The 23132-nt window shown below is 41.6% G+C and overlaps 1 protein-coding gene across 5 annotated transcripts in view; it reads right to left on the bottom strand.

The window, feature by feature from the left end:
- Positions 1 to 122: 122 nt before the first annotated feature.
- The window catches only part of EVI5 (ecotropic viral integration site 5), a 72332-nt gene continuing 49322 nt past the window's right edge, over positions 123 to 23132 (bottom strand). For all 5 annotated transcript variants that reach the window (XM_082227840.1, XM_082227843.1, XM_082227844.1 and 2 more), the window contains 2 exons: positions 19363 to 19458; positions 123 to 1450 (listed from right to left, as the gene is read on the bottom strand). In XM_082227840.1, the coding sequence (XP_082083966.1) occupies positions 1148 to 1450; positions 19363 to 19458 (399 nt within the window). In that variant the 3' untranslated portion in view covers positions 123 to 1147. The remainder of the gene's footprint in view (positions 1451 to 19362; positions 19459 to 23132) is intronic.

Genomic DNA, 23132 nt, shown 5'->3' with positions numbered 1-23132 from the left:
TCTCTTATTCATAATTGTCATATATCTCCTAAGTGTATTTTCCTGTTAGTAAACATTTTTGTATGTTTTGTACTATTGTTGTATTTTTTTTCTTGATTTTATTGTTATGTAGTAAAGGGTAATAATGTCGAGCTGTTTTAATAAAATATAGTAACCAATACTGTATTTTGAGAAACCCTTGAACAAGTAACTGTTTAGCATCTATTAAATCATGAAAAAATTTATTATATAGTTACATATACACAAAGTTAAAATTTCAGTCAATAGTGTCATTTGGAACACATTTCAGTAGGGCATGAATGTGGGTCGTCTTAAAACTAAAATTAGTGTTTTTGCCATTTTTCTCATAAACATTTTCCAATTTTACTTGGTTTAAACAGAATTTCATTTCCTTTTAAAATGCTGAGACCAGTCATATGGTAACATTTACACTTCCCATACAAAATTCAATGTACATTTTTATGCAGGGCCAAGGATATATGAATATATACAAAATAGTCATTATTTGTAGTTAACATACTCTGATCAGGTCCATTAGCAACACATCAAAAGCAGATGCACAGAATGGTTAATAAAAGGTTTTCTTTAATCCTTTAGAACGAAGTGTGACCATTAATTATTATATAAAATAGCACAAGTAAAGGCTTTAGATTGGAAACTTTGGTGGTTTCCAATAATAGAGGTTATTTTAATTAAAAATAAGACACTCAACCAGATAAATGTTGTATCTGATACATCCACTGTGATCACAAACCGTTTATGTAAAAAGAACACATTTGTTCACAGAGCATTAAATATTGCACAAGTACACTTTTCCTTTGAAGACTAAGGACTTCCCATGTTTACAAACTGTAGTATGGTCCTTGAGTGGGAAGAAGTTGTGAGTGTGCATTTTCTAGCATGAGAAGCATACGGGAAATATTAATACTGTTAGAGTTCTCATCCATCCAACCTCTTCCCAGTCCTACTCTATGGCAACAACAAGTTGGAGATAAAATATTTGGCAAATACAGAGGCCAATAGTAAGGTGCAACACATCACGCGTCAGATAAGATGTAAGAGCTAGTCAAGTCCAAGAACTTTAAGATAGTTCTCTTGACCGTGGAATAAGGTCCTAGAGAATGAAGGCCAATACCATTCACAGTGGTTACACAGTAGTAGAGTAAGACTCCACTCTTTTTTGGTTATTTTCCTTCTGAACGATGGTGTCTGGTGTTTCAGTGTTTTCAATATCACTGTCACTACTGTTTGCCGCGGCTGGAGTCAAGTCCATCGGACCAGTCCTCCTGTGCAAGTGAAAATGGACCCCAGACTCCTGAACGTGGTTTGATATAAAGTCTTCATCGGACGAATGCAAGGACTCATCATCGCCTATCAAATGGTTCACAATATGAATCCCATCAAAGGTGTGTGGGCCTGGGAAGGGTTTCTTGCCTTTTAGGCATCTGATCTGTAAAAAGAAAGGACAGACACATATAAACATTAGCCGACAGGCTTATCATTTCAGCTCAATAAAGGAGAATATGCCCATATTCAACTAAACATTTATATCTTAAAGTACACCCACAAGTTATAAGGACAGGAGTAGCATTTGAGTGTACACAAAATCACTGCTCACCCTCACCAGAAATAAAAACAAATGTGTGTACAGTGATGCCCCACAAGACAAATGCCTCGCAAGACGGAAAACTCGCTAGACGAAAAAGTTTTCCATTTTGGAGGTGCTTCGCAAAATGAATCTCCTATGGGCTTGCTTCGCAAGATGAAAATGTCTTGTGAGTTCCTGCGGGTTTTTTCCCCTCCCCCCTTTTTCTAAGCCGCTAAGCCGCTTATCAGCTGATCCGATAAGCCGCTAAAAGCCGCTAATAGCGCTAATCCGTCAATGGGCTTGCTTTGCAAGACGAAAAAACCGCTAGACGAAGAGAATCACAGAACGGATTCTTTTCGTCTTGCGAGGCACCACTGTATACATATCTAATGATCCCAAGTTGTCTGTCCTTTCATGAGCTGCGTTCAGAGGTTCCTGCTGACTGAAGATAAGAGGTGATTTTTGCCAATTCCTCCTTCCCCCCGTGACCCCCAGCAATACTTCCCCCCACTGTTCAGGAAAGTACCCCAATCCTCTAGTTTTTGGTGGCAGAGGGGATTGCTTCCTAGACAGCATTACACGGCATGAGGCTGGGGGTGGGAAATCTGGGATTCAACATGGTGCAAAGGCCAAAGATCAGAAAAGAATGTGTTATAGTAAAGAAGTACTTTCCCCTTAGAGAAAATAAAAAACAGAACACAAGCACAGCAAGCTTTCACCAGCGAAGTCACACTTATACTCCACCGTCACCCTCAATACATCTTTAGTTCACTATAGCATTCAATAATCAGCAGAGTCCATAAACACAGCCAAATTTACTTAAAATTCATGTTAAATGCACCATCTTCTGTTCACATTGACCGGACAATTAAATTCTACTCCCGGTGCCCATTCTTAGAATTTATAGTGTAATGGTTAGAAACAGAGAGCAAATACTCTTGCTATTTTTAAAAAATGGGGGGGGGGGGAGACATTGACTGAGGAAAAGAGGCATTCCAGAGATTTCGAAAGCCATTTCGCCAGCTTGTTGAACAAGCGCTTTGTTAGTGCAGTGATCTATACATTTCAATAACTGCAAATGGAATAACCTAGATTTCAAGCCAAAGGGTGACATGCTCAGTTCCTACATGCAGAACACCTTAAGTAAGATGCTACACTGTAAACAGAGGGACTGCTGAATTGAAATCAATATGTTTAGACAGGGGAGGGGAACCTTTTTTCTGCTGAGGGGTGTGTTTTGTGGGGGTACTTTGTTGGGGGGGCATGCTGGAGGTGGGCAAGGCAAAAGGCAGATGCTTGGCAATGTACCGTATTTTTCGCTCTATAAGATGCACCAGACCACAAGACGCACCTAGTTTTTGGAGGAGGAAAACAAGAAAAAAATAATTCTGAATCTCAGAAGCCAGAACAGCAAGAGGGATCGCTGTGCAGTGAAAGCAGCAATCCCTCTTGCTGTTCTGGCTTCTGGGGTAGCTGCGCAGCTTGCATTCGCTCCATAAGATGTACACACATTTCCCCTTACTTTTTAGGAGGGGAAAAGTGAGTCTTATAGAGCAAAAAATACGGTATTTCCCTTTCCCCACTTTCCCCTTCTCTTCCCACTTTGAAATTAAGCTGTGGTTCACGTGCAGCCCCCAGGCCACAAGTTCCCCCAGTCCTGAGTTAAGCCCTTATACAAACTGAAATTGCCATGGCTGCTTTGCATGAAGTTTATGCACAGTGGCTGACTCAAGCTGAAGCCAGGTATTGAGCTATGAGTTTTATTTCACGAATATTTCGCAAGCGACACTTTGTGGGACAGTCCACTACAGCTGGCAATGGTGTCTGACAGAACTAGGAGCCCTCTCTAAACCTGATCTTGTGTAAATATTCACAAGCAGAGCTGTAGAATTCCTCCTTCTGGTTCTGCATTACGACAAAAAGAGGGAGAGAGACAGAAAGACACCGCTTGGGACATTTCTCAACTTTAAGCATGAATAAACCAGCCACCTTAGGACGAATTTCAACATCTTATTTTGAAGCTTTCTTAAGTTTCAAAATAGACATATTCGCATCCAAATGATCCTTAAAGTGACCCACACGCCTTCTGAATACCTTGCAATATTTAAAAACAGCACAGTAATATAACCGAATGGAACAAACGAACAGCAAAATCCCTGTGGATAGCTCAGTCAGCAGAGCATGAGACTCTTAAGGTTGTGGGTTCGAGCCCTACCTTGGACAAGAGATTTCTGCACTGCAGGGGGTTAGACTAGATGACCCTCGTGGTTCCTTCCAATTCAACAGTTCTATAATTCTCCTTATGCTGCTATTGTAGTACTAGGGGTTTGAAATTTTCCTGAAACGTGCAATGATGCAACATGTCCATGACGGGCTCTTGAGTTAATGAGATGGTTAGTGTTCAGTATGTGTCAGGATTAAGGAAGGCTCCATAGGCTTTAGACTAAAAAAAATTTTTTAAAGCGAGGTTCAGCAAACGGACAAGGAAGCTATTCTCTCCAACTCAACAAAGTTGGCTATGAGTTTACCCTAAGTGGCAAGACACCACATTCCAAAATGGGGAAGAGTACTGTGACCTTCCAGATAGAGGACACTTGATCAATAGTTCTTGTCCCTAGTTCCAGTCCTTGACATCCGCCTTCCACTTGTTTGAAAATCACACAGAAAGCTGGTGCCATTTCCCAGCTTATAACTAAGGAAGAACATTCCAGGTCTTAGCAGCTCCAACTGCAGGAGAGGGGTCTATTTTCAAAACCAGAACCGGAACAAGTCATTCTGTTTGTATCTCTTTTGACGGAACAGAACTAGGGATGCTGACCATGGAAGAACGTTCTTGTTAATACTAAAAAGCGGCAGAAAATCTCTAGTGTTACCGACATAAATCTGAATTATTCATTCTAAATGGATATGTGGACTCAAGCCCCCTTTAATTTGGTTTAATGGAAGAAGCATGGTATCAGAACATGGGGCTGATCCACAGCGCATAGTATTAAGGAATGGAAATTCTCAAGAGATCCTGCCAAATTTAAATATAAGACACCATAGCATGCTGGCTACTGTCCCAACTATCCCATGGCTTTTATGATGTTGTCAAAAATTTCAGTGCCCATCATTAATGGTCTCCAGTGACGGTTGAAAGTGGCAGAATTGACTAGTGACTCAAATTACCTGATTTAGAGGCCCAGTGGGAACAGAGTACACTTGTTCCACGGGGCCTCTTTTAAAAGACTCACCCTGTACTTACACTTTATGTACTTGTTATTTACTAGGCTGTGGATTATTATATTTGAGAACACAAAGCAGCCATGCTTTGAAAGGTAGTCAAATTCATTCCACTTGAACTTTCTCATAACATGCTCTTACCTGTTGCTGACTGTCAGCCCAAGCATAAGCAAAAAGAAAAAGACAGCAGAGAAAAATTTAGAGGTTTAAAACATTCCTAAATAATCCAGATTAAAAACGCGCAAACTAAGGTAGCATGTTAAAATACGAATATTTGCTTGAATCAACTCAACTTAATTTCAAGGGCAGATTGATTTTTCTGGGGGGAAATAGAGTATTAATTTCTATAGTCATTTCCTTGTTAAGACTGTGTATGTGTGTGTGTATAGAACTGTAAACATTTAGTGCAAAATTCAGTTGTTAAGTCAAAGTTCGTGAAGAAGCCAGCTGTATTGCCTTGATATCAAACATGCACTTTTTGAAAGTAAGATCTTTAGAATTACGGTACTTCCATTACCACAAATATAAAAGGTTAAAATCTTATCAGTTATTACTTCCTTCAAAGAATCTTGCAGAACTGCAGCTTTGTGGTGGTTCTGAGAATTATTAGAGATCTCTGCTTTTTTGAACAGTTAGCATTTAACTCTTTCTCCTGTCTTTCCCTGATCTAAACTACTCTCCCTCAAGCTGCTCTTAGCTGCACATTGGTGTTTTCCACCATATGCAGGGATGGTAGGAAGTGGAAAGCAGCAACTTACGGGGAGGGCGGGGGCACAAGTTCCCCTGATGTATATAACATATCAACACAGTTCACATGTCACACTAAACCAAGATTTCATGAGATGCAGACAACCACAAGCCTCAGTTTCCCTGTCCCATTTTGTGTCATGTGGACAGTTTGTAACAAATTCTGGTAACTTTCAAGACCAGCCAACTTCAAAAATGTGCTTTTGAAGCTGCCTTTTTTCAGCTGGAGTTTGTTTTAAACCTTTAACCCAGATCTCAAAATATCTCCGTCGGTAGAGCACGAGATTCTCAGGGTTGTGGTTCGAGCCCCACATCGGGCAAAATGATTTTTGCACTGCAGAGGGTTGGACTAGATGACCCTCGTGGTCCTCGCCAATTCTACAGTTCTTTGATTCTATGATCTAGATAACAGGACAAGGCAACTAGGGTGAAGTGAAGCTTAATGTTGCTGAAGTCCTTCTCCTGACCACATGAGGAGAGGAAAGGCATGGAGTGAGCATGTGAGCCTGAGGATCAGAGTGGTTCCTCCCTGTTCACATTTGTCTTACAAATAATAATAATAATAATAATAATAATAATAATAATAATTTAATATTTATACCCCACCCGTCTGGCTGGGTTTCCCTTGCCACTCTGGGCAGCTCCCAACAGAATATTAAAAAAGAATAAAACATCAAACATTAAAAGCTTCCCTAAACAGGGCTGCCTTCATATGTCTTCTAAAAGTCAGGTAGTTGTTTATTTCCTTGACATCTGATCGGAGGGCGTTCCACAGGGCAGGTGCCACTACCGAGAAGGCCCTGTAATCTCACCTCTCGCAGTGAGGGAACTGCCAGAAGGCCCTCGGAGCTGGACCTCAGTGTCTGGGCTGAGCGATGGAGGTGGAGACGCTCCTTCAGGTGAACTGGGCCTAGGCCGTTTAGGGCTTTCAAGGTCAGCACCAACACTTTGAATTGTGCTCGGAAATGAATTTTGAGCCAATGTAGGTCTTTCAGGACCATAGTTTACTGTGATGTACGCAACAGTCCACTGTAATGAAGCAGCTTTGTCACAGCAAACCTCCCTAGGTTATGCAGTTGGCAAGAATACAGAAGCATGAAGGCAATATATTTAAGGTTATGTAAAAGACTTAATATTGAATTTCTAAATTTCCTTTGTTCTATTAAAAAAAAAATCAAGGTGGTAGTGGTTTGGGTTTTCAGCTTTTAGCAGTTATCAAGAGCAAAACTGCCGAGAGGAAACAAGAGGCTGAGGCAGGGCAGCTGTACTGCTTACATGACAAAGATCAAAACTAGCGACACACTGAGACCAGAAGCTTTCATGTCAGAACAGGAAAGAAACAACTTGATCAGGCAAGGTCATGACTTTTTGATCAGAGTATTACCATATAATCAAAAGTTTTGAAATCTTAATAGAAAGTACGTGATTGAAAAGATAGCGAGTAGTCAGAAGAACAGGCTTCCATGTCGTACTATGTAATTGCACCATAAAAATTTTACTTCTCTCGTATGTTGTAAATACATTTAAAAGCCTTTTGGTGAATTTGGCCCTTGGGTGCCATTTTCAAGCAACACGTTTCAAAAGAGAGAGAAGTTACTTAAAACAACAACAAAACCCTCTCCTTTTTAGGGTGACATATAGAAATCAGCAACAAAAATTAAATGTAGGATTATAATCCTTGGCAGCTATTCAAGTGCCATGGTTTATTTTAAATCAATAGCTCTGAGGCTATTTATAGATCTCAATCCAAGTTTTTTCTAGTAAACAGCTAGGAAAGGAAAGGTTGCTTAAGGTGACAGATTATGGCCTTCATGTCTATAACTGGGCCAAGAAAAGAAAATGAAAATTTTGTTCACCTATATGTCAGCATCATCCAGTAATCGACTGAAAAATCCACTCAGCCCTATCTAACCATAGCTAAAATTATGTCCAGACTTCATTCAGTATTTCATTCCAACATCTCAATGCTGAAGTTAGAAATCTGCAAAATACAGGCCCATTTCCATCAATTTCTCTGAAGTGGGATGATTATAACCAGCTCCCTTCTCTCTGCCTTTCTCTCAATGTTATTTGCCTATCAAAACTTTCTATTAAATGTATATATTGATCTGATATATTTTTCAGTAGTTTCCTCTCTTTCTCCATCTCTCCTCTTAAGGATGTCTCATGACTTCATGAAAAAAAACAACCCAAATCATTTGTATGTGCTTTAGAGGTTCAGCAAAAGAGACATCTCTTCCACTAGATCATGGCAATAAACATTATTGAGAAGGAAACCATCAGCTCTGAAAGTGAAGTACTCCTTTTTTGAGGGGGTGTGTGCTAAACTCATTAACAAACATGAACAACCTGATCTTCTAGAATTCTGTAGTGTTTCACCAACACTGTGCTGTTCCCACATACCTATGTTCACCACTAAGATAAAAGAATGAGGTTGAAAAAGTATGGAGCGAGACCCTATTATGAAAAATGCTACTGAATCCTCAATTTTAGGTTATTCAGCACCAACAGCAGCTCTGGGTCTAAGAACGCACAAAACACAGCACACACAGCTGAGGAACTATACTTATTTTAACTTAAGGTCCACTAAGCTGCTATTTTAGATTGGGTGTTTGTTAACCACATGACCTCACAAGCGCTATCTTATCACATCACAGTTTCCTCAGAGTGACCACAACTATTGAAATCTGACTCCGCCAGCATAGAGGTTCAGTATCTGACACGTACTAGCAAAACAGCAACTTTCTAGCTGTCCAATAGCTGCGCTGACTTATGGGAGGGCAAATCTGGTGGTCTTGTCTTAACTGCACTTGCAAGATACCATGTAAGGAAAGCACATGATTTATTGCTCTGTAAGCTTCAACCACAAGTTGAAAAGCTCACATTTTAAATCTGAGAGCTAACATGTTTCCTTTTCATGTCAGGGGGTTATGGGGCAAAAAAAGAAGGAAAAAAAGGTTTGCGTTCTCTCCCATGCTTGATTTGGGCTACAATGCTGCACTGTGTTTTTTTTTTAAATTCTACCTAGAGTAAATGTCGTATTACTTATTTATTTAGAGGGGGGAAATCTCACCCTTAATCTTCCGAGTTGAGGCAAAGCTTTTAAATGCTTATCTTAAGATTATCACAATGGCTGCACTTCAGTGTATTGAAAAAGCTTTGCTCGTGAAAGCCTGACAAGCATCACTCTGGCAGCGTGTGCTGATGAGCCCAAGGGCGGGCAGATGAAGACAACAGCAAAATGCTATGATAGACCCACAAAGCTGATGGAATTCCATTACAGACCATGATTACCGAAGGGGTGGGAACCTGTGGCTTTCTAGAAGTTGGTTGGACACCAACTCCCACCGACCTCGACCAGCCTGGTCAATGGCCAGGGCTGATGAGGAGTTGTAGCTCAGCAATCAGAAGCTATGAATGCCATCAACCATGGCAACCTTGTGGGATGACTACTGCTATGCAGTAGCTCACTCTTACCAGTCTGAAAGGTCTCCTAAGATGGTCTGCTGGATGGAATGGCTGTTCCACTTCAAGGAAACTGTGATGCGACACGGTTTCATCTTCCTTTACTCTAATATCTGCACGAAGAGGCTGGGAGAGATTATCGAAAAGGTTTGGAAAGCGGTGCCATCAGTACGCAGATGGCATTTATCTCCCATTCCTCTTTTTTCATCTGAACCAAGTTAAGTTGGAGAAGCTCTGGAGGTGTAGGTAGGCTGGAGATCAGCAAATGAACTGAAACTAACATAGACCAAACCAACATGTCATTGGCCAGTAGTTTAAATAACCCTGTTTTGAATGGGGCTGAACCCTTCCTGCAATAGTTTCAGGGTGCTTCTGGAAGCTCAGCTAAGGATTGTAGCCAGGAATGTATTTTTCTGGCAGCCTGCATGTAGGTAGGAGTTGGGTAGCGGCAGCAGTTCCCAATCAGCTTCTGGACCTAATTCAACTTGTTTACTCTAACCAATAAAACGGCTCAGAAAACATTGGAGAGAATGGTTCCTTTCATATGCACTTAGGTCGTCGGATGGGCCCCCGATACAGACACCAGCATAGTCTTAGACTGTCCTGTACAAAGGAAAGGGTATTTTCTTCAATTAACACCGGCTTTATAGAATTTTCTCACTAGAAAGGTTTGGCAGCTCTGCTTGCTTGGTTTATAGAAAGGTGATTTACCGGTATATGAGGATTTCCATTTACGAAGTGGAGCTTATCCTCCTCCTCCTTGGGCACCCCCACCCTAAATCTGATCTGGAGGGTAAAGGGAACCCCCAGAACAGATTCGGGGGCATGCGGGCAGAGGAAGTTCTGTTGTGCAGCCAGAGGCCACTTTGCTGGATACTACCCTTTGCTCTTGCTAAATATTGCTATTTATGTTGCTTAAGTTAATTTTCTTGTGCTGACAACAGGCCATTGTTGGCGAAGCACAATTGACATAGCATTTTTCAGCCCCAACTCTAGGGATTAGACACCGTGCAGCAATCCTTATGTTGACCATGGTTCAATTTAGCCAGCACATGATCTCTTCCAATAGGCTTACATGTTTTAAAGAAAGAGAATTCCTACAGTACAGTGGCAGTTTGAAGAAGCAAATACCTATCAGGTGACCGGAAACGAATGCCAACCCATTCTCTTCCAAATACAATAATATACAGCCTAACCATGGTGGTGTTAGTTATCTTACTTCTCCATGCTCGAAGAACATCATTACCCTACAGGGAGCCATGTTGCCCCAATATTTTCTGTTTTGGATCAGCCTGTTCTCTGGTTAAAGAGGAAAAAAACTGCCGGAATTCAAGTGTTTTGTCCAATGTATATTCTGAAAGGTCTCAAGTAATTTAACTTTGACTTAGGGAGTCATTCTGTGGAAAATAAAATTAGGAACCTCAATCTAGATGGGATTTTCCACTTATTTAAGATTTATTCTGCTAGTAACTTTTCTGACTGAGATTCCTTTAATTCAGTTTCCTGGGTAAGCCTGGTTAGTTCTCTAGAATACTATTTCCTGAAGTCTAAGTTTTATTTAGCACATTTATGCCCTTTTTTCAAGGAAGTCAGCACTCTTAAATCAAACTCAGTAGAACAAAATAATCAAGTTACTAAAAGTGGAACAAAAAAATTGCAAAGCAGATATTAATGTACCTGGGCATCTTTCAGCAGTACATGTATTCTTATTCTTATTATTAAAGGGGGGGAGAGATCACTACAGGAACTTAAAAACCATAGGTAAAGGTAAATCCAGTCATGGCCGACTCTGGGGTTGCGGCGCTTTATTGGCCGAGGGAGCTAGCGTACAGCTTCCGGGTCATGTGGCCAGCATGACTAAGCCGCTTCTGCCAAACCAGAGCAGTGCACGGAAACGCCGTTTACCTTCCCACCGGAGCGGTACCTATTTATCTACTTGCACTTTGATGTGCTTTCGAACTGCTAGGTTGGCAGGAGCAGGGACCGAGCAAAGGGAGCTCACTCCATCACAGGGATTCGAACCGCCGACCTTCTGATCTGCAAGTCCTAGGCTCTGTGGTCATACCCACAGCGCCACCCGCGTAAAAACCATACATGCCCCCAAAAGCCTTCTAAACAGAAATGTTTAGCCAACCAGTAGAAGGCAATTTATGATGGGCGAGAAGATGATCCTCCCTTGAACGAAATTGCAGAGCCTGGGCGCAGTGACTGTAAAAGGTCCTTTCCTGCTCCCAACTAAGCACACTTCTAGGGAAACATAGGGAAACCTCTGGTCATAACCAGCTTGCCCAGCGAGGCAGAGCTGCCATCAACAGCTTTCCAGCAGTAGTATCACTACTGGAGGGAAGAATGAGAAAAACAACCATGTTGGAAATACAGTACGAGTGCCCCAGTGGAGCCAACCTGGCAGACCAGAGCTTGACACTGTTAAGCGGCAGTGATTCCGCTGCCAGGAAGCTATTTTTGTGGCTCCACCTCTCCAGGCAGGCTGCTCCAGCATCTGATGAAGATCTAAATACATGGGCAGGCTTGTATGGGAGTGGAAGGTCTTCTGGAAACCCTGGCCCCAAACCATGGAGAGCTTTTAAGACGCTTCATCAGCACTTCATCAAGAACAAAACTGGGAGCCAGGGCGGCTGCTTCAATAGTGGAGTTATATGCTCCCTGTTAACAGCTGCCACAGTCTGGACCATTTATATAGTTTTGGTGCTCTTTTCATAAGCAGCCCTGTGTATATTGTATACAAACCCAAGTGTGATGTAACTAAGGCGCATGTCACCATGACCAGATCAGGAAAGCAAGTCCCTACATATGCTCCCACTATTCAGCCTCGTCCCAAGGTGGCCCTTTGCATATATGGCCTGAATTATTTATCCACGAGTAATTACTTAGTGTTTACAATTTCATTTTTACAAGCCGAATCGTTTAAAAGCAGGGCATTTGATCTGCAGCTGAATGTCGATCTTCATTAAGTCCATCTTGAGTTAGTTCAAGAGAAGTGCGATTTGAAGGCGAGATAGCGCCTCTATCAGAATCTGTTACCGTTTGCATTAGGTTGTTAGGACAGAAATATCAGATGGGTTGGAGCATAAGGTGCATGAAGATAGCAAGAATGAGCCTCAAGCTCTGATGCTGGAGAAGAAGAAAGTGCAATCTATCTTTCTTTCTTGCGAAAAACTTCCTATCTGAATAAGCCAAGCAAGTGTTTTCGGTGTGGTTGAAAGTCAATGACACACGACGACGACTGTTTACATGTTATTTAGCTAAAAAGCATTCCCTTCTTATCACAGACCCTACCTGAGCAGTTTTGGGCCCCAGCTTATCTCATCTCCCCTTATGTGACAGCTGCCAGAGAGCAAAAGAAGGCAAAGGCATCAAGGGGCCATAAATAGGGGATTCTTTGGGGCTGATTATATGAAATTGTGTTGTGCATATAGGGGTTGGGGTGAGTGCATATGAACCACCAGCAAGAATATTTTTTCTACAGCCGGGAACTACTTTTAAATCACTATTATTGCTTGCACAGGCTAAAGGAGGAAGACTAGACAAGGTCTATTGCATGCAGTTACTCTTCTCACAAGAAATGATAACAAGTGTGTGAAATATTAGTAAATATAGACTTACTTTTATAAATATCAATACTGATATGTAAATAATATTTACATTTAATTGCAGGGGGGAAATACTGCACGCACTTCATGCAATACTGAATCCTAATTGAGGACATCACAGAATCCAACAATTTTTGAACTGGAAAAATATAGGAGGGGCTGTTTCAGAATAGAAAAGTTTTCAGAACAAGGTTTCGGACGGAGCCATCTGAAACTGGAGGTTCAATTAATTCTGCAAAAACGCACGATAGCAAACAATTTGCTTTTGGCTCTCCCTTGGAAGAGTTGCTCAGCATTATAAATCAGGTATTACTGCCATGAGATTTACAATGCAGAAACTGCATGTTGTTGTATGGGAAAATGTTATCAGGAGACGGAAAGGGTCAGAATCTGCATATTGTGGAACTACAGCAGACACAGAAAACTGTATGACACAAACGTTTTTTTTTTTTACACAGTTCCAAAGTTCTTCTTCAACTCTACAACTAGAAGCCACTATTCCTTGCTTCTGGCTCCCAAAGTATTTTGTGGTCTGTTAAGTTTGTGTGAGAAAGGCTATCAGTTCTAATCTTACGCACCACTCTTGTAATCTACACTGCACATTTGTTCCTTGCAACATCCAACAGGAATCCAAGACAACTGTTTAGGAATACAGAGCATATAAAGAAGCAACAGGAACTCCCCACTCCCCACTCCGCCAGGCAGTTTAGGCAGTTTATAAATCAATCAGTATGAACTGGGAACTAATGCAAGTGAGAGAATATACTCTAACACAGTCAACAGTTTATTTTAGTCCAGACTGGATGAGGCTGTCTAGATATTTGTTCCGCTGACCCCTTCAAGACCCAATTTGAACTGATGATGGTTCCAATGCACCTTCCTTTCTACGCATGGAACAAAAGTGGCAATGAAGCCAATATGCCTGACCTTTATGTCAAGCAGGAAGCCCAAAAAGCAAGTGCTCCTTTTGTGTATCCCTCCCTTCTTCAGCTTTCACATAAACAACAACCATTTCAAAGCAGTTGTGGCCTTGCCTTCGTAGAACATAATAGTGGCCAAGAACAGTTCTGCATCAAGTGGACAGCCATCTTAAGTAGGGCTGCCATATTTCAAAAAGTGAAAATCCAGAAACAAAAGTTGTTGAGCTGTTGGGGTGTTTTTTTGTTTTGCAAAATCTTTAAAAAATGAAGTTTCTGAGCTACTTTTTAAATGAAATCTGCCAAAAATCCACACTTCTGACATGGGTTACGTCTGGATTTTCCAGGATATTTCAGAGATTTTCACCCGTACACTGTTTCTGAAGGCCAAATTCTGGATGTGTGACAACCCTAAGAGTAGATGGAAATCATTAGCCAATCTTTTGGGCAAATGGGCCACATGTTTAGTCCAAAACATGAGATAATGGCACTCTAGTCCGAACTACACAGGACAGAAAGCCCTCACACACAGTCATCTTATTATTTTGCATCTACTGAATATAATTTTGGAAAGGCAAGCAAAAGGGCAGGCCTTATTAAGCCATGTTCAAGCCCAAAGACCTTCCCAATTTTTCACAGACACCACCTACTCTACTGGCACCACTGGTATCATTTCGCCAACAATTATTTAACAGAGGCTATTTCATGATCTGGGGCATTCACATGGTGCCTTATTTTGCTAACTTTTAGGTGCAAAATTGATATTCACTTGGTCTTCCTAAGAACTTCCATTTAGGTCAGCTCCATCCAAACACATGATTTAGTCACCTATAATTATTTTTAAAGGTTTATCTATTGTATCCTTTGCTTTTAATGATGATACTTTTATATATATTTATTTTTATTGTTTTGTGGATTTTAGCTGTGCTTTATCAATAACTTTATTTAACGACCACTTAGGACTTTTTGGGTCAGCAGTTTATAAATAAATAAATGCTCTACCTGCTGTATACTGCTGGTTTTTAAACATTGTTGTAACTCTTGTATACAAACATTTCAATTTCTTCTTTTGGTTTTTTGTTAAATTTGTTAAGTGCCTTGGGAAAAATTTAATGGAAGGCTGGATAAAATGTTTTAAATGAACCCCCACCTCAACCAAATTTTGCTTATAGTGAAGATTTTGGTGAAGGCCTGTCCAAAAGTGAATGGATGAAGAACAGAAGAGAGAAGTGGCTTCAAAAATAGGGTTGGGAAGGTGAAAAGTTAGGTTAGTAGTTGTATGGAGTGGGAGGGGAAGCTCGGTGTGTGTGTGTGTTAATGTGACTTGTTAAGCGGAGCACCTCATAATAATATAAATACACATTAGGGCAGATCTTCAACAGGTAAAACTTTGATGTATCCTATTTATAGCAGCTTAAAATATACCGTATTTTTCGGACTATTGGACGCACCGGTCCATAGGACGCACCTAGATTTGGGGGGGGGGGAAATAAAGGCAAAAAAAATTTATCCCCCCCCCCGCCAGGCGCGGGGCTGGGGCGGGGAAGCCCGAGCTTCCCCCTCCCCCAGAACGGGACCCAGAGCCATGCCGAAGCTGCGCGCAGCTTTGGCATCGCTCTGGGAACTTGCGGGGCTGGGGGAGGAGGAAGCCTTCCGCCAGCCTCCAAACCATGTCGGGAGACAGCGGGATGGCGCGCTGCGCCTCTCCCGCTGTCCCCCGAGTTTGCAGGGCTGGCGACGGGGAGGAGCAGGCTTCTTCCCCCACCAGCCTTCTAGACAAGTCGGGGTACAGCGGCAAAGGCGCGCTGCGCCTCTCCCGCTGTCCCCCGAGTTTGCGGGGCTGGCGATGGGGAGGAGCAGGCTTCTCCCCCCGCCAGTCTTCTAGACAAGTCGGGGGACAGCGGCAAAGGCGCGCTGCGCCTCTCCCGCTGTCCCCCAAGTTTGCGGGGCTGGCGACGGGGAGGAGCAGGCTTCTCCCCCCGCCAGCCATCTAGACAAGTCGGGGGACAGCGGGAAGGGCGCGCTGCGCCTCTCCCGCTGTCCCCCGAGCTTGTGGGGCTGGCGGTGGGGCTCTCCTGAAGCCTGGAGGCTCCCCCCCCAGCCTCCAGATCAGGTCGGGGAATAGCGGGATGGCGGAGCGCCGCCATCCCGCTTTCCCCCGACCTGATCTGGAGGTTGTGGGGATGGTGGGGGGGAGAAGCAGGCTTGCTTCTCCCCCCCCCAGCCTCCAGATCAGGTCGGGGAATAGCGGGATGGCGGAGCGCCGCCATCCCGCTTTTCCCCGACCTGATCTGGAGGTTGTGGGGATGGTGGGGGGGGGGGGAGAAGCAGGCTTGCTTCTCCCTCCCCCAGCCTCCAGATCAGGTCGGGGAATAGCGGGATGGCGGAGCGCCGCCATCCCGCTTTTCCCCAACCTGATCTGGAGGTTGTGGGGATGGTGGGGGGGGAGAAGCAGGCTTGCTTCTCCCTCCCCCAGCCTCCAGATCAGGTCGGGGAATAGCGGGATGGCGGAGCGCCGCCATCCCGCTTTTCCCCGACCTGATCTGGAGGTTGTGGGGATGGTGGGGGGGGGGGAGAAGCAGGCTTGCTTCTCCCCCCGCCAGCCTCCAGATCAGGTCGGGGAATAGCAGGGTGGCGGCTCTGCGCCTCCCCGCTGTCCCCAGCTTTTGGGTGCAGGCTGCTGCCCGCAAGCCTTGCGAGCCCGCGGGACATCCCGCCGGGCTTGCAAGACTTGGGATAGCTTCCTGAAGCCTGGAGAGCGAGAGGGGTTGGTGCGCACGGACCCCTCTCGCTCTCCAGGCTTCAGCAAAAGCCTGCATTCGCACCATAGGACGCACACACATTTCCCCTTCATTTTTGGAGGGGAAAAAGTGCGTCCTATAGTGCGAAAAATACGGTAAACAGGACCAGATTTTTTTGGTTTTGGTTTTTTTTCAAGATCAGGAGTACCATACATTGATTTGTCTTTCAAACTTGAAAATTGCAGGCATGCACAGTAAAGTAACTTCTATTTCTTTCCCATGTTTTGCTTAGTCATCTGTGAATGTCTCCCTCATTCAGTTGGCCAAAAGGTTGTGGTCGCATTGTGTATGCCACAACTTTCAAAGGAAGATTAGCTTACAAGGTTAACCATAGCATGCATAGCATGCCTATGAATGTTTAGAGAAGCAAAATGAGAGGGACCATTAATCGTTTGGAGGGCAATTTTTTTTTTATTTTTTTTTGCATTTATGGAGTATAGAGTTGTGTAAGATACACACTACAAGTCAGAGTGCGATTCTGAGGAAATTCCTGCTTCAATATTTTTTAAAAAATATATTAAATTAAATTACATCCCTTTGAAGTTGTGACATTTCGTTGTCTCAGGGGAACAATGCCATGTTTGGGATGGAATGCTGAGTAAAACTCATAACTGCCCTCATCCATCTGCCTAGGATGTCTTCTCTAGCTCTCCCTCTGGGTTTCAAGACTTCAAAAGACAATCTATAAATTTTATACCTCTTTACAAAAGTCAGGTCTGAAATTCTTGGAATCCCAAAATTGCATTAAGATTCAATATAAGGTGTTTATGTAACGCAGAAAAATGTGTGTTGTCATCCTGAAGTGCTGAACAACTCCAAAAGAGAAAATAAAAGTGAAGTGTAAACATTAGCAGGTCCTAATTTTCCACAGAGTATCACAGAAGCAGAATATTAATTTGACGAAAAAGCTGCGTTCCATGGCTTGTTTATCTGGGAATAAACCACACTGTACAATGGGACACGGCCACTATTCTTCCTTATTCTCAAACTACTCTTCAATTATTAGGAGGTTTTTTAAAAAATTAAATAGTCTGCAAAAGAATAGGATTATAGGATGTAGGCTGCAATTCTTATGCAGTGGTACCTCGGGTTACAAATGCTTTGGGTTACAGACTCCGCTAACCAGGAAATAGTACCTCGGGTTACAAACTTTACTCCAGGATGAGAACGGAAATCGCGCGGCTGTGGCGCAGTGGCAGTGGGAGGCCCCATTGGCGAAAGAGCGCCTCAGGTTAAGAATGGTTTCAAGTTAAGAATGGACCTCTGGAACAAATTAAGTTTGTAACCCGATATACCACTGTATACATTTGGAAATACCTCTCCCCCACAGCCCAAATCGCTTTCCTCCCCCCCCCCAATACTCTTTATTGCTTTTTTGTAACAACAACAAATAAAACAAATACTCCTACATTCAAAAATGTGTATGTCTTCTTATTTACCCTGCGCCTTATTGCGCCTGGACTTCCTTCCATCCCTTCAATGGTTTTCATGCCTCAAATCTTTTCTTACAGTTTCTTATTTACACTGCATCCACATCACAAGATTTACATTAATCCTGCTACAGTTTTTAAATTCTTACAATTACTCCGTATATATTCAACAAATTTACTCCAATCCTTTTTGAACTTTGCTTCTTTTTGGTTCCAAATCTTATAGGTCAATTTCTCCAATTCTATGTATTCAAACATTTTTGTCTGCCACTCCATTAAAGTTGGGATTTCTTGGGATTTCCATTTCTGAGCCACTAAGATTCTAGCGGCGGTCGTTGCATACATGAATAGTTTGTAATTTTCCTTTTTTAATTCATCCCCTGTTATCCCTAGCAAAACTGCTTCTGGTTTCTTTGGGAAAGTGTATTTAAATAGTTTTTTTCATTTCGTTATATATCATGTCCCAATTTTTTTTCCTTTTTTCACATGTCCACCACGTGAAAAAATTCACCGTCTTTTGTTTTACAAAATTTTACAAATTGCTTTCCAAGCAGGTACTGGACTGCAAACACTTGCTTGAACTCGCACATAAAATAAGCTCCTAACCTGCAACTCCCAGTATTAGAATGGGCGTCTGGGATATGGATCCCATTCACAGTAGGGCAGGGCAGTTAGACTGCATCCTTACATGGATGCAAATTCATTTCAGATGCATATCTGAATCTTTACTGTATGTCCACAGTTCCGATTCCACCAGCAAGTAATATGCACCTGTAGGCTGTTTGTATGCACAGATGTCCTTAGCTGGATTGGAGTATAAATGTTTAATGCAAGATGGTTGGATATTGATTTCTCAAGTGAGTTTAACGATTGTTAAAGGTGCTGTTGATAAAAAGGCAAAGCAGGAATTCTGCTATAATCTCAAGTGAGATGGGCCGTACAGAAGTCCCAGGCACCTCTGAATGATTGCTGATTTGTACGATTATTCATACACATCAGCGACAAAGCTGCATCTCCCAGCTGCTTCTCTTGAAATCTACTATGTACATGTTTTGGACAACGTGTACTGCTGCTACATTTTAGAACAGTGATATTTTCGCACAAAATATATCATTTGTACAAGTATATCATGTTTCTTGATGGCAGAAAGGAAAGAATACAGATAGATGAACATTCACGTTAAGAGTGGAAATGCATAAAAAATTAGGACTGAAATAGTAAAGTCATTTAAAAACTAAAAGCTGTTTTATTTTCAATGCAAGAACTTATGGAAATTTATTTCACATACAGGCAACTGCCTCTTAAGATGAAAAATGTAAATAAATCAAATGTTACTGGACTATTACACCTCTAACGTACATAATTCTTACAATTCATAATTCTTAATTCAGTTGGGTTAGATGTTCCAAAACATTGTCAGATTATGGATGTTATTAAGTCATGAGGAATCATTAAATGAGGAATGTTAAAAACACTGAAACAGTAATTACCTACGATCAGCAAAAAAGCCCCACATATACCAAGTGGTTCAAGATAACTAAAAGAAACAAAAGTGAGCAAAAGTTATAATCTTTGGCTTACCTCATGATTGAGCTCTGCTATCTGATCTTTCAGTTCTCGGATATACTGACTTGAGTCGGAATTATTAAGCTGTCCTTGAAATTTCCCTTCTTCTTTCTGTTCCAGAAAATATGTAAAAAAAAAAAAAAAGGTTGATCAGGTAATACTATATTCCCTTTTATACTATTTCAGAAAGGTGGATTCAGAAGATAACATCATACTTAGAATACACCACTGAAATCAATGAATTAAGTTATAGATTTCCACAGATCTGCTCCAAGTATGACTTACTGGATGCCACCCAGAGCTTTCCAGGTTTATATAATGTACTGTATTACCTTTGTTTTCTTTATTATTAAAAAAAACCCCATGCTTATAACTACATTAAAAAAACAGAATTTAAACAGAATACGAACATGCATTCTATTTCAGAAATAATAATACTACCCTTCACCCGCAGAACTCAGGGCAGTTCACAAAAAAACTATATAAAAGCACAAAATACATGATAAAAACAGGAACAAAACAAAACAAAACCAACTAATATCCCCAGCCACCTCCCATAAACACATTTAAAAGGAGTAGAAAGTAAAATTAAAGTAAAAAGGTAGCGGTTGGGAGAAAGAATCTATTTCAAAACCTTTTAACAATAGAATAGTAATCAATTATTCTTATCAAACCTGACTTCAACACAGCGAAAAAACACAATGTATTTTAATTAGCCCCAAATCTGTGGGATCAGCCTCATATAACCAAAATTCTTTATTTAATGCCATATAAACCTTAAAACTTTTCTGACTTGTTTTCATATTTTGGAAGTAATTTATACTTTCCTGAAATATAGCTGGGTTACATTATTAGTGTTCATAGAATCAGAGTTGAATGGGACCCCAAGGGTCATCTAGTCCAAACCCCTGCGATGCAGGAATCTCAGCTAAAGCATCCATGACAGATGGCCATCCAACCTCTGCTTAGAAACCTTCAAGGAAGGAGACCCCACCACCTCTTGTTAGAGTCTGTTCCACTGCTGAACAGCTCTTACTGTCAGAAAGTTTTTCCGAATGTTCAGTCGGAATCTCCTTTCTTTCAGCTTGAAGCCTAAACATACCCAGTTCCTTCAAGCACTCCCCATAAGGCATCGTTTCCAGACCCTTGATCATCTTGGTTGCCCCCCCCCTCTGGACACGTTCCAGCTTGTCAACATCCTTCTTAATTTGTGGTGCCCAGAACTGGACACAGTATTCCAGGTGTGGTCTGGCCACTGCAGAATAGAGTGGAATATCAACTACCTTTCACTCAGAGTAGATCCATTGAAATCTATGGCCACAACTCCGATAAGCAATAGGTTTTGTAACCAAGCACGCTGATCCCTCAGGATAAGTCTGGTTTGTTAATCAAAATGTGATTTTTAGAAAGTGCACAAATACTTAATTGTATGCTTCTGTTTTTGGTAGCCACAGAAGCCACAGAAAGGAGAGATTCTATATAGGTTTAGCGGGGGGGGGGGAGGGACCCTGCTTGCCAAAGGCTTGGCCATGAGAGATGGGGAATTCTGACTTCTTCTGAAAGCTTGGTGGCACATGAATCATGCTCACCTTTGGGGAAAACAGACATACTCTTATTTCATATCTAACTAATCGGATTATCCATAGTTAAGTGGGGGGAAATGGATTGTGGAAGTTAAGCTATCTTGCAGCCTTTTTCTCAGTTTGGTCTGCTTTATGAACTTTTGCTATTACACGGTGATGACATTTTACACTGAAGACATAAATTAAGTTTATTCATTAGGGCAGTTGTGGGGGATGCATGGCCTTTTGGTGACAGGGATGATTCATTTTAGGTTTTCAGAAAACGCATCACACTGCTGAAGAGTACAACAAGAGTTTCCTGTAATTGCAAAAATAGAAATTCTCTCTTTAGAACTCTGCAAGTCCTGGATATTAAAGAAAGGTGCTATAAGATATAAAGACAGGCTTCTTTCCATGAAAGGTAAGAGTTTACTGTTGGGAAGGTGTCTTTAGTTTTTCCTTAAAAGTGAATGCTGGAGGCCACAGATAAATTTGTTCTGCAGAACATGCTAAACCTGAACACTGACAAACAGAAGCAACAGCAGATTTCTTGTGTGAAGTTTAACTTTTTGTACTTTAAAAAGCATGAAAAAACATATTAACAGATTACACACACACATACACACACACACACACACACACACACACACTCTCTCTCTCTCTCTTTTGACTAATTTATATATGTAAAAGAAGAAAAAGATTGAGATCCTAGTATCAATGTAAATACTCTCAATTAAATCCTCTTAATTTGGGGTTCAAAAAATAGGGTCTTGTCTTATACTTGGGGGTGTCTTATACATGGAAAAATATGGTAGTTAGAACAAGAACGTATTCAAATTACCGTAGATCAGCGTTTCCCAAACTTGGGTCTCCAGTTGTTGTTAGACTACAACTCCCATCATCCCTAGCTAGTAGGACCAGCAGTCAGGGATGATGGGAATTGTAGTCCAAAAGCTGGAGACCCAAGTTCGGAAAATACTGCTAGAGATGGACATGTTAGTTGTATCCACATAAAGCATAAATTAAACCCTCACCTTTGTTTTGCTTGGGATTTCTTTTTTTTGGGGGGGGGGGAAGAACCCAACACTTTTAGCTAATCCCCCCCGACAACCTCTCCAAACTGTGATTTAAATTAGGGACTTGATTGTAATTTCAGTAGTAATGTGGGTGTAGCAATACTAGGGGCACTTTAGATGTTTAATGCCAACGTGTCTTACACTTACACCTAAACTCTTCACAGAAAGCTGTATGCTTTAAGGTAATTGCTATGACCCAGCTCTGACCCTGAAAGTGGAACTCCTAGATTCTCAAATGAGTAAAACTACTTTGAAGAAGAAATGCATCTAATACAATTATTTTTCCATTGCATCTTTTGTATGCCTCCCGACCAAGAAGTTAACTAGCAGTTTGTGTTTTCAATTGCAATCTTTTTATCGTGTGTGGATATATGTTTGTTGTACACAGCTTTGCCTTTTAAAAAAAATGTAGTATATGAGTATTTTTTTATTATTATAAACAAGTGAATAAATCTAGAACAGTTTTAAGAAAGAGCTATGAACTCTAGGCTTCTGAGCAGCAGGCACACTGCACACTGGTACCTCAGGTTACATACGCTTCAGGTTACATACGCTTCAGGTTACAGGCTCCGCTAACCCAGAAATTGTGCTTCAGGTTAATAACTTTGCTTCAGGATGAGAACAGAAATTGTGCTCTGGTGGTTCGGCGGCAGCAGGAGGCCCCATAGGCTAAAGTGGTGCTTCAGGTTAAGAACAGTTTCAGGTTAAGAATGGACCTCCAGAACAAATTAAGTTCTTAACCTGAGGTACCACTGTACTTTGCTGCAATTTTATAAGACTTGAAGTACTGTATCACTGAAGGGATTAGTTCCTTATGCTTAGGTAGAAGCAGCAATTAGATTTTGGCAGGGTAGGAAGTGGCCGCCAGGATTTTGGTTTCAGAATCTTCACAGAAGTTTGACTTAAAAGGAAAGCTCTGTGGCTTCCTCAGAGAAATTGTTTTGAGGCAAGTCAATGCTATACTCTCAACATTATAATAATTATTATTAATAATCAAATTAAGTGCTGTGTTTTAAGACACAGTTTAGCAATGTCTTCTCAGTCAGCAAGTGTAATAAAGGACCCCTGGACGGCTACGTCCAGTCAAAGGTGACTATGGGGTTGCGGCGCTCATCTCATTTTCAGGCTGAGGGAGCTGGCGTTTGTC

Source organism: Podarcis vaucheri, assembly GCF_965113315.1.
Source record: "Podarcis vaucheri genome assembly, chromosome: 6".
Lineage (NCBI taxonomy): Eukaryota > Metazoa > Chordata > Lepidosauria > Squamata > Lacertidae > Podarcis > Podarcis vaucheri.
The sequence above is the reverse complement of the archived record's forward strand: the minus strand, read 5'-3'. Positions and strand labels throughout refer to the sequence as shown.